The sequence below is a fragment of the Morone saxatilis genome, unplaced genomic scaffold (genome assembly GCF_004916995.1).
Source record: "Morone saxatilis isolate NCDOM2014 unplaced genomic scaffold, NCSU_SB_2.0 Contig11, whole genome shotgun sequence".
NCBI lineage: Eukaryota > Metazoa > Chordata > Actinopteri > Moronidae > Morone > Morone saxatilis.
Genome location: NW_023339663.1, coordinates 8,650,071 through 8,661,986, shown reverse-complemented (window position 1 = coordinate 8,661,986; position 11,916 = coordinate 8,650,071). Strand labels below are relative to the sequence as shown.

The 11,916-nt window shown below is 37.2% G+C and overlaps 2 protein-coding genes across 2 annotated transcripts in view; one reads left to right on the top strand and one right to left on the bottom strand.

The window, feature by feature from the left end:
- The window catches only part of il1fma (interleukin-1 family member A), a 6,145-nt gene extending 1,994 nt beyond the window's left edge, over positions 1 to 4,151 (top strand). Inside the window, exons 4-8 of the mRNA XM_035652452.1 lie at positions 354 to 450; positions 855 to 1,236; positions 2,107 to 2,226; positions 2,335 to 2,474; positions 3,538 to 4,151. Of these exons, the coding sequence (XP_035508345.1) occupies positions 354 to 450; positions 855 to 1,236; positions 2,107 to 2,226; positions 2,335 to 2,474; positions 3,538 to 3,753 (955 nt within the window). The 3' untranslated portion in view covers positions 3,754 to 4,151. The remainder of the gene's footprint in view (positions 1 to 353; positions 451 to 854; positions 1,237 to 2,106; positions 2,227 to 2,334; positions 2,475 to 3,537) is intronic.
- A 12-nt stretch (positions 4,152 to 4,163) lies between these two features.
- Positions 4,164 to 11,916, bottom strand: part of ace2 (angiotensin I converting enzyme 2) — an 8,869-nt gene continuing 1,116 nt past the window's right edge. Inside the window, exons 4-18 of the mRNA XM_035652451.1 lie at positions 11,643 to 11,786; positions 11,184 to 11,299; positions 10,949 to 11,054; positions 10,605 to 10,702; positions 10,274 to 10,446; positions 9,406 to 9,632; positions 8,514 to 8,658; positions 8,180 to 8,278; positions 7,790 to 7,912; positions 7,472 to 7,650; positions 6,480 to 6,538; positions 6,251 to 6,348; positions 6,019 to 6,135; positions 5,513 to 5,707; positions 4,164 to 5,417 (exon numbers count right to left, since the gene is read on the bottom strand). Coding sequence (XP_035508344.1) covers positions 5,315 to 5,417; positions 5,513 to 5,707; positions 6,019 to 6,135; positions 6,251 to 6,348; positions 6,480 to 6,538; positions 7,472 to 7,650; positions 7,790 to 7,912; positions 8,180 to 8,278; positions 8,514 to 8,658; positions 9,406 to 9,632; positions 10,274 to 10,446; positions 10,605 to 10,702; positions 10,949 to 11,054; positions 11,184 to 11,299; positions 11,643 to 11,786 — 1,982 coding nt within the window. The 3' untranslated portion in view covers positions 4,164 to 5,314. The remainder of the gene's footprint in view (positions 5,418 to 5,512; positions 5,708 to 6,018; positions 6,136 to 6,250; positions 6,349 to 6,479; positions 6,539 to 7,471; positions 7,651 to 7,789; positions 7,913 to 8,179; positions 8,279 to 8,513; positions 8,659 to 9,405; positions 9,633 to 10,273; positions 10,447 to 10,604; positions 10,703 to 10,948; positions 11,055 to 11,183; positions 11,300 to 11,642; positions 11,787 to 11,916) is intronic.

Below are 11,916 nucleotides of genomic sequence, written 5' to 3'. Positions count from 1 at the left end.
AAGAAAGCCTTGGTCAAGACCACCAGTTCTATCGATATAAAGACTGAAACGTTAATTAATTAATGGATTTCAATCCATGCTCTGCAGCTCTATTCTAGAAGGTAAATGGTCAGACCGTTTCTTGAATATTAAAGAGACACAACAAACTGAGTGATGCCAGTGTAACAGAGTTTCCTATTTTTCTGCATTTGAGATGCTTTGTCCCCTCTGGGTTGTTGACAAGTTTTAATTAGAAAAAATGTACAGCTGAATAATAATAATAATAATAATAATAATAATAATAATAATAGTGTGTATATACATAGAATGTTAGGCATACAGTACTCATTACTATTTTTTCTATTTTTTCTCAGGAGAGGAGACAAACTGATGCAGATAAACGGCCTAGACCTGCAGGATCTCACACCTAATGAGTTGGCAGAAATGTTAGCTAAGGGTAATCCAATGCTGGTGAGTTCATTTCAAGGACGTATTGTTGCATAAAACAAGTCCTCATTATTTTTAGAGAAAAATCTATAAAAATGTTACATTGTTACTTTATAAGTCGCTTTCTCTAAACTGGTTATACATGTGTGGTTGACTGAATTCACATGCAAAAATATTGCATGTTGAGTCTCTTTTCACAAGATATGTGTCTGTTTTTATTTTTTTTATAATTGAGATGAATGGAAATAAAGCTATATATATATATATAATATTGCACTGGAAATAGGTCAACATGACACAAGATTGCATAGTCTACGTACATTTAGGTAGCTTTTTAGTGTGTCAGACACAAATAGGCAGAGTCAACCCTCAATCTGACCACATTCTCTGCCACATCCCCCCACCTCACCCTTGCTTTTGGTCCGTAGACTGTGCACAAGGCTGGTAGGATGAAGCCACACACTGAGCAACCCTGCCCAGCAGAGGAAACTTTACATCCCGTCTCCAAGGAGTCCACTCTACTCAGTTTCAACATGGAGATGAGGAGGGAGGAAGACTTGGAGGAGAATGAAGTGAGGCAGGACAACGGAGGAAGGGAGGATCTGGGTATAGAGGAGGATGTTTGCAAAGCTGAAAATGAGGAGAATGGGGAGGGTAGTGGTCTTCTCATTGTTTCCATGACAAAAACCAGCATCTCTGTGGTGAGAGGGAGAGGCTGCAATGCTGGAAGCCCCTGTCAGGGATGTCATGGGACTGGATGCACCTTTAACGATGTGATAGTGACAGCAGAATCAAGCACAGTGACGCTTGGTGAGTAAGTTGGGTTTTAGTTTCTTGTCTTCTCTTCTTTTATCTTCCCTTACTACAACTAATAATAGTTGCTACGTAGTTAATTAGTTCAGTAAAAGTAGTAGTTTATTACTAACTTTTGGATAATGTTGATGTATTAATGATTCATTTCCATGTTGTACTTTACTACTGTAGCTGTTGGAAGTTTTTTAACACTAACAGTTTGGTAGTTTAGTCCAGTGGTTCCCAACCTAGGGTTCAGGCCCCTCCTAAGGGTCACAACATAAATCCGAGGGATCATGAGATGATTAATGGGGTTGGAAAGAAGAAAAAACAAACTTCTGATACAAACATTTTATTTATTTTTTGGGACTTTTCTTTAATCCTTTCTTAAGCTGTTGCTGCTTTTGTGAAATATTGGAATACTTGACCAGTTAGTGTATTTTAATGAAACCATCTGATGGGAAATCTCACTCACTCATTTCAAATGGAAATATTCAAGTAAAGTACACATACCTTAAAATTACACTAGTAGCTTATTACATTTGCTGGCACCAATATACAGAAAAAAATCCTTAACCGTCTTTAAATTAGCTACTCTGGCTCTGATATTATCACTACGGACTCACAGAATAAGTGTAAAAGAAGTTCAGAAAAGTCTAACCTTCCTGTAACCTCATGAAGAGTTGACAGGTCAAGAAGACATATGTTACTAAGTTGTTATTATCATGATCACTAATGTACCATCACAATTCTATTGGTAAACACCTACTCATATACAGATAAGTGACTGAGTGAGATATTAATCCACTCAAGTACTTTTCTTCTGATAAAGAGGATATAAATTATATCTTACCTAACCTCTGTTTTATTGTCCCATGTCACTTTAAGTTCCAAGAGGAAGTTTCAAACAGGAAAAGCCGTCAAATGTTTCAATTGAAAACGTGGCCACACACAAATACATCCGAAGTCTCTGTTCTCAAAAGACCCTCTATGCTTCACCAAATCCAGGTTAGTCATTCAGAGCAGCCTACAGCGACATGACACATACTATACTATCATACTCACTTAATTCACTCATTATTACTTGTAATTTGCTTCTGATTCTTTTGTGTTCAGAGAGGATCACCATCTACTCCTACAAGTCAAACGTTGTGGAAAGGTTTTTCAGAGGAATGCCAGTGGTCCTAAACTTTACAGACTCCAACTGCTTCCTCAGGTGCTGTAAGGAAGGGGGGATGGTGCTCCTAAAAGTGGAGGTAATAACTACTATTGAGTGAGTGAATGTACACATAGTTAGATTTATCCACCTGTTTCGTACAGTCACCTGGAAATAGAAGTTTGAGGTGCTCAATAATGGTCTAAAATAATCAAATAGTCAGGAGATGCCAAAACAAGAGAAAAAAGAAGGAAAGCAGCCCAGACCACCAGATAGGGCTGAAGGATCAATGCTTCTCTCTACCATAAACCTAAAACTTTAGGAAACTAAACCTAACTAACAGAAATAAAACCCAGAAAACGGAACTACCGGTCCCACCAGAAAACAAGGAACCACAACAAACTGAAGTCCGATCAGGCTGGAAGTGCAACAGAGACAATGAACCAAAGTTCCTGCCCCTTTTTTATTGCTTTGTTAGATGAGGAGATCAGCCACCTGAGGCAACACAATAGCCAACATATAATATATCTGAACATCAGGGTATGTAACACAGAAGGGGGGTTACATTCATTTGATCCCATTTCATGTACTGCACTTTTTGACTTTTTTACACCAGCGTTTCCATATTAACTCAAAGGACACAATGAGGCTACAAGGCTGTACTTTGGCACAGCGGTGGTTTGAGCTAAATGCTAACATGCTGATGTTTAGCAAGTAATGTTTACCACGTTAACTGACTTAGTTTAGCATGTTAACATTTGCTAATTAGCACTAAATACAAAGTAATTCAGGCCGATAAGAATTTAATTAGTTTTGCAGGTATTTGCTCATAAACCAAATATTGATGATGGCACCAGATGAAAAGTCAGATTTGGGAACAATGTATGTCTATCCATTAAACTCCATTAAAACTCCATTAAATAGTTGTTATATATATAGATATATCAGTCTGGACCAAAGTGGTGTACCGACCAACATCCATATTTACTACTGTTTCAGGAAAGTAAGATTAAAGATGTTAAATGGATGTATGTTATAGAGAATTGTTCTTTCATTGTGATTGTTATTATGCTTGTGATACTTGCAAGCAAAGAAATCATGTAATTGCTGAACAGCCAACCTGTGCTCTCTGTGATGGATATCCACACGTTTTTTTTTTGTAGACGTGTGAAAAGCAGAGGCTGAAGCAGATCTCCAAGAGTGATGAGAGCACCCTCTCCTTCGTCTTCTACATGAAGGCTGACAGGTCAAAGCAGCGCAGGTTTGAATCAGCACTGCATCTCGGCTGGTTCATCCATATCGCCAACACAGACTTAGTGGAAATGGGAACGCTGGATGGAAGGACGGAAGAGCATTTCCTCTTTATCATTCAGAAGTGATGGAGAATCACTTTCTCCAGAAGTATTCTCAGTTCTCAGTCAAGTCAGTTAAACATTTAAAATTTTGAATTTTATTTGGGACTTGAAGATGATATTAAACAAAAGAAAATACATAAGAGAAGCTCTTTTGTTTGAGCCACCTGGTCCAGTGACAGGAACCGATGTCGCTGTGTCATATTCTGCTATTGCAGAAGCGCGTAGATATGTATCATATGACTCTATATTTTTCACATTATGTTTTTTGTATATGTGTATATGTGGTTAAGACTTTTGATGTCATTTGTTGTTAATCAGCTTATTGTTTTTGTTTTTTACAAGCATGAATATTATGTGTTCGAGATGTGACTTTAATTAAAAAATACACATGTTCAAAGTATAAAAAAACAAGGTGATGTGATAATAACTTTATTTAACATTTTCAAATGTATATTATTAAGAGAATTTGTGAACAAGCATACAGTATGAGATGAACTATTAACATGAGCCTGAGCATGAGACATTGATTGACTTCTTAATAACTGGTTTGTTGGTAATGTTTAGCATTGTTTCCTAATTGAACACTTTCTTATTAATTGAATGTTTTCTTATTCACCTGTCGACCAGATGACACCAACACCATTTAATTAGATATTTTAACACAAGTAAAAATATCAAATAGTATTACAAAAATGTTTGACCATCAAAGCCTTTTACATGATATAACATATTAAAAATAATAATATGGACAAACACAATTTTTTTTCTTTTGATCAAATATCCTGAAACAAAATTGAATACTTAAAAATTCACATTACAACAGCGAAAGGAAAGGTAGGACATTTTGTAAATCACAAAAAAACAATCTGAAAGCTGCATTGGAAAAACACAATACCTCCTGAAAGAACCTACTGGAAATAAGACTTGAAACTAATACAGCTAAATCACATTTTATCAGGTATTTAAATATTCTTTAAGACTGTACTTAAACGTGTGCTTTGATTTCTGTACTTTAATTGTGCTAACTGGGAGTATTAATGATATAAGTACCTGACTTAAAATACTACTGACTAGACTTGCACAAGTGCATGATAATTGTATTTAAATATACTTTTCGACATGGACATATTTAAACAACGTAAACGTCCATCATTATCACAAAAAGTGTACCTAGGCACACCTAATTACAACTTAATGATATCTCAAAGTAGTGCATTAAAATTAAGTGTAGTTAAGTATTTGTTAAGTTGTACTACTTATATATTGATTATACACTAAATATAAACACAGCACTTTGAGTACATTCACATGGAAGTATACTTAGTATACTACAATTAAGTACAAATAAGTATAATTTTTTACTAGGGTATTTACTATACAACTGTTTGTAAGGGAAAATATCCTTGACAAATTAACTTTGACACATATGCACATTTAGCAGTAGTGTTGATGTTTGATAAGAGCAGCACTGATGAAAGACAGCAAGACAGAATTTTCACTCTCCCATTCCTGGACAATGTGTCTGCTGTGCATAAGCATTTAGGACACCAATCCTTCCTCCTGTTCTTCAGTGGCAGCAGTGAACTCAGAATCCAGTTTGTTCATCATCACTGTTGTCAAACGCTTTGTTAGTTTGTCCACCAAGGGATGTATTGTAGGGATTCTCCACTTCTGTCTTTTCAGATTTCCTACAAACACACAAGAAACACAACATGTCACACAGTTATGCAAGCAATTAGTCTAACATGGTGGAAATTGGTCTCAGTCTCAAACGCAAACTCACTTTTTGCGCTCTCTGACACCAGAGACGACGAGGTAGATGCCTGCTAGAACCACTATTCCCATGATCACCCCAAACACCACCAGCCACACCTCCACCGGTTGTTCCACAGGAGGCGCCAGTGTTGGTAGAATACCCTCGAATTCCAGCGTCTTGTCATCCAATTGAAAGGCATCATTGATCCGACCTCGACATAACCTAGGATCAATACCACAATGGGTTTATTAACGCTCACACCTATTAAGTGTCTGTAGGGAAGGTTGTATGGAGTTTATATTATATTATATTGGAGTTATTATATAAATGTTATCAAGAAGCAAAAAGCCACACTTAAGAGTCTACAGTCATGCTAGCAGCTCTGTGACGCTGTGCCTTGAGCTAGTGTGACTAAAAATGATCCAACATAGACTCAATTAGCGTTACTACTACAGCTGCTTAGGAAGTATGTCAAACATTCAGGGTAAAATACAACAGGAATATTGCACTGTCAAATGAAGTTAGTGCCTCACCGTATGGCAGCCTCCACATCATCCTTTGGGATATATGTGGAAGGATTTGTTGGGTTGGTGACCACGATGTAGAAGGAGATTCTGTGAGTCTCCTTATACGAGAGAACGTTCTCTGATCTGAAGATGCAAACAGTGAAAAGCTCTTAAACAAATGTGGTAACAATATAGTCAGAGAAAAATAAAGCACATTTTATATATTCTTCATATTTTTGGTTTGGCAGTTCATACTGACGTGAAGAGGAGGGTCTCGTTCTTTTCGCTGTAGTACTGCCTCAAAGCATACGCAATGTTGGCCTTGAACAGGAACAGCTCGTTGGCATTCCAGGAATACTGAAACATATTTTAGCTGATTAATTTTTGTTATGATATTAAACAGACTGAAGTTCACTTCAAAGGTGCAACATTCATTTTACGTGTAGTCAGGTATTTTAATACTTCTAATAATGATTAATAATACTCACAGCATTATCACCCATTGCAGCCTTCAAACTTAGTCTCACTTTAATGGCATACTTTGAATCTGTAAAAAAAAAAAAAAAAAGAAGGAATTAATTTGATTAAATTATGATATATTTTTGCTAAACACAGCTTATATCTTCTATATTTCATCAAATCTTCACCAGACGTGGTACATAACATATCTGGCTGACCCCGATCAACATGGATTTGTTTTTGGATATCACCTACTGTTTGTAATTGGTTAACAAAATGTTAATGCCAAATACACATAAATTGCCATAACTCATGAATGCATCAAATTGCATAAAACTCTCGACACCATTTACAGATAGGGACAGAGAACAAGTCTATAAAGTTTGAAATTTCACTGGTAGGGGGCACTATAAATTGGAATTTTTAATCATTAATACAAACAAACTTGTTACACCGTTGTCCATGGGAATGTGCCTGACATAGTAAAACAAATTACAAGTAGCACCACAATGGGTCATGTAGTAGTCATTTTTGATTTTAAGTCATGAAACTGTTATCTTCTGTTTTCTTCAGAAATGAACCTTCTAGTAAATTAATGTGGTTTCATGAAAACACCAGTGACTCAAGTCTGTGTTTTTTCTACTTCCTTAAAAATGCCTACAAGGATATATTTTTTTTCTACATCTTGGCCCTTTTTTAACAGCAAACCACATAACCCTCCATAAAACCACAGTTTGTTTTTAACATTTTGGCTTCTGTATAGATTAAACAAACAAGATGTAATGTGTTTTTTGTGAGCTTTATGCTCTAGTCTTTGTGCTAAGCGAAGCCAAACAGCTGCCAGTTGTAGTTTCAAATTGCGTCGTATAGTGTCATACAGACATGAGATTAGAATCAATCTTCTCATTCAGCCCTCAGCAGGAAAGCGGACAAGCATATTATCCAAAATGTTGAACAATTACTTTAAGAAAAATTCATCATTATTTTAGTGGTGATAACCATAAATATCTTTTGTACTCACATGGATCGGTTACTGTGTTCCAGCCAACAGTCCTATTGTGTTTCGTGTTCTCTACCTTCAGCCAGTCATGAAGTTTTTGGAAATATTCCAACAGGGGGCGGGCGTCCATCCTATCGTCCCCAGATATTGTATGCAAAGCCCTGGTCCAGGACTGGGATCTTCCCAGCTCTAACATATTCCTAACAGAAAAACATTGATGATGATGATAATGATGCGGTTAGGTAGGTAGATAGGTAGGTTTATCACAGGAATAACCAAAACAACGACATCTGATTCTGTAACATCCTTCGTAGAAGAACAAGAAGTCTTCATCCATACCTCAGCTTGGTTCCTGCTTCTTTAGAACCAGTAATGTCACATGAAGACAAGGCATCTGTATGACCAGCCGCAATGCAGAGCGCCTTTTGGAATTGAAACTGGTAGATGGTTCTTGTGAAGTACCTGTATTCACAACCAATAACAAAAAAACACACACACACAAACAGGTGATGTCTTATTGCAGAAGTGTTTTAAACCTGGAAGTGTTTTTGTTCCTTAACTTGATGTTAACACATTTTCTAATACATCCTGCCAACCAGAAAACAGTCAACCCTGAAAATATACAGTAACCCTCTTTGCAAAGCTGATTGTGAGAAAATCCAGGTTCAAAGGAATTAAGATGTTATGCTTTTATTTCTTTGAAGTGCAGCTTTACAGTGGGAAGGTTACCTGATGAAAGAATAGTCTCCAGATACATGGAACAGAGCTGGTGGGTCGCAGTAGGTCTCATCTCTTGGCACTGGCTCCACCACCCCTACCAGCTCCCTCCTGTTATGACAACAGAGAGTCAGGTTGATGCTGTAACCACAGATCTGAAGCAGCTGCTGAGGTTATGCAACATGAAATGCCACAATACATGTCTGCAGTATATATAGCCACTCTTGATGTTATGGCCGAATGTGATTTGCTTGAGCAGATTTTTATACAGTTTACCTGTGAATTTTCACATACTGCACAAGTTAACTGCGTTATTTACAGATGCTTCAACTAGGTGTCTGCTTACTTCATTTCCCACCAGCGCTCCATCCATTCATCTTTGGTTATGTTCCCTGCAAACACCTGCCACCTCCATTCCTCCAGCATGTAGGTGAAGGGCAGTGTGGCCACGATGGTGAGCGCCTGTTTCAGCAAGAAGTTGATCTCTGTTTCTACAAGGCAAAAAACACAAAACTGTTTAGGGTATATAAATGGAACATGTCTAGAATCTTCTGACCTAAACAACATTTTAGAAGATAAGTTCTGAACAATGTTTAAAGAGTAAATCTTTACAGTAGTATACATTACTTTTTGGAACATTTTAGTGAGTGTACTGCAAAACCCAGAAGTGTTTAGCACTCTGCATTTGACATGCTATTTATGACACCTATGAGGGCCCAAAGTCATGTTATGCATGATTATCTGGTTTCACTGATGTAAACAGGTGAATGCGGGTTTGATATGGTCTATCCAGGTGGCCCTAGCAGTTGCTGAAACTATTTTTTCCTATATGCCATTCAAGGGCAGCAACCCAGACACATTACTCATACCTACTGGTATGGTCAGATCTTTGTATATATTTGCCACTGTCGGGTGAAAGTTTCATATTCTATATTCCAATATGGTGATTTTCATGAGTTTAGGAGAAATGAAACCTGTCTCTGATTCTGAAAAATGTTTTAAGGGGGAAATAAAACAAGGCAGAGTTACTCAAAAGTTAAAGCTGCAATAACTTTTTTTTGCCACTTCGGGGTAATGTAAACAAGCTCAACATTGACATCTAAGCTGATAAGGTGAGCTTAGTTTAGTTTAGTTATTTACACATTCCATTGTTATTATAAAACTATTGATTATTACAGCTTTAAAGTTTTATAAAACCAATATTTCTTGGGTTTGATGATTGTCATTGTTAATAATACCCTTATCATATGTGAAGTTAGCAGGCAGGAGATTCAGACTCTGCAAGTGTTTGGGCGTTGCAGCAGAGAGGGACATGATTTCTCCGACGGCCTCATGGAAACCCTCGTTGGCGCCGTCCCTCAGGAGGTAGGACAGGTTACGGTAAGCCATCTGGTACTGGTTGTGACCCATCTCATGGTGCACTGTGAGGAAGTCGTCCATGTTGACCTTGGTGCACATTTTGATCCTAAAGACATAAAAGGGGAAATGTTGCTGTCAGCAGTTATAATGTGTGACACATGGCATGATACCGTATCAGATATACTGTACCAATAAAAAAGTCAGCGCAATAACATATTTCTGATGAGTCAGATGTAACAAACACTGAAGTTCAATTAAATAAATCAAGTCCTTATTTAAGGAGACAAGAGGAGTAACAAGGTTTCATTCAGTAATTTTAACCCAAACTGGCAATTGAGGAGCCAAGAAACCTGGCTTTTGAACAGTTATATACATGTGAGATGGTTCACGTTGGGTTAATGTTGCTGTGTTTAATCTATCTGTAGATCAGTACACAAGAGCCATAAATATGAACTTGCTTGAACAATGATATTGATTAATCTCTGAGTTATTCTTTCCTGCTGATAAAGATAACCAAAGTCAAATATTAATCCATATGGTTGCCGTAGCCCTCACTGTTTTGGAGGTTTGATTGTATAGCAACAAAGTTTGTCCAAAGGCAAAATAACTAATTGTGTTTAAATCAACTATCCCTATGCTTTTTGAGAATCAAGATAACATAGGGTAAATGGACTACATTTAAACAGTGACTTAATAGTCTTCTGACCACTCAAACTTGTTATGTCATGGTTTGTAGTTTTTTCCTACCTAAAGTCCATTCTGTTTCCCATGTCCCAGGCTGTGGGGTGACAGACAACCTTACGTCCATCGTCAGGCTTTACTAACATTGAGTTTTCCCAGAAGTTTGGGAACATCTCATAAAGGCCCACAGACATGAAGAACTTCTCTGCTTCTTTGAAAAGCCGAGTCTCATTCCAACCCTGAAATTCAAGTTGACATTTGGAATAGAGGATTTTAATGTTTGTTTGTTCTGTTCAGATCACTGCATGCACTAGCTTGTTTTTAATGTCTCTTATATTTTCATTGGCATTGTTTAATATAGAAAAAGAATAACATAATCAACTAAAGTGCACTGTACCTTCTCCACCATAGTTTTAGTGACATCAATATCTGTTTTGTTGGGGTAGGGGGTTGACAAAGGGTACAGGTTGGTCCAGAATCTTCCCCACATGTCACCTAAACAATCAACATGAATCATAATTATTTCACTCTAAGCCTCATTATGATTTTGACAATGTGATGTTTGTTTCTCGACTCTGATGAATATCTGTCCCCAACTTATTCAAAGGAAACTGTTAGCAAAAAATAAAATAAAACATATGGGAAGGTTGATATCAACAGGGTTAATATTTGCAATTTGATGCCTCTGAGAAGACAGATTACAAGTTTATAAGATTATAAGAAATAAAATCCTCAACATACCCAGCAGGTGGGCTGGCAAAGGTCCTTCTGAATCAATGTGTCCTGGGTAGACTTCCATAAGCCTGGCTCTCACATATGCATGCAACTCTTTGTATAGGGGAAGGATCTGTAAAGAAAAAACAACAAACACTCCACACAATCAATAACAAATGATACATTCTTACTTTTATTAATGTAGATGCCATGAAGAACGAGACATACAATCCACTGACATGGACATGGATATTGGACGTACCTGTTTGTATGTAGAACGGACATCCTCCATTAGCTCATCTCTGGTGTACTTGTACTGAATGTCATCCTCAATTGTCTCATAGTTATATCTCCAGTAAGCTCCATAGTCTTCAAAACCTGCAAGTTAGTGTGTCAGAGAGGAACAGATTAAGAGAAGAAGAAAGCGTAAGACAGACACATTTTAGTTTAAAAAACTCACTACCAGAATTGTTTTTTGTAGTTTTTTAGGAGAATTGTATGGTGTAGTAAGCCATGGCACTGCTAATATTACATGAGTTAGAGTTCAAGACAGCAGTGAACCCCATACTAAGCTATGGTCAGCTGTTTGTTCTTGGGAGGATCAGTCATGTACGATTACTGAACACTATCAGCTCTGTATGTTTATCCTGTGTCTTATTAAACATTACCTTCACCTAAATAGTACTACATCAAGTGGCATATTTTCTTTGAGACATATCACCGTTTAGTTTGGAAGCTTCATTCTTCAGATCAACATAGTCTTCATACAGAGGCCTCATCCTCTTCCCAACCTCTCTCCTCCAGCCCTCCCACACATGCAGACGCTCAGTGTAGTTTTCACTGTTGGCCATTACATGTTCCAGGCCTGTGAACAGTGGAAAACACAAGTCAGTGACAGAGTGCATTGATCTCAGATAAATGGCAAAAAAAAAAAAAAAATCAAGAAAGATGAGTTTGGTGGAACGTAACTGAGTACATTTACTCAAGCACTGTAC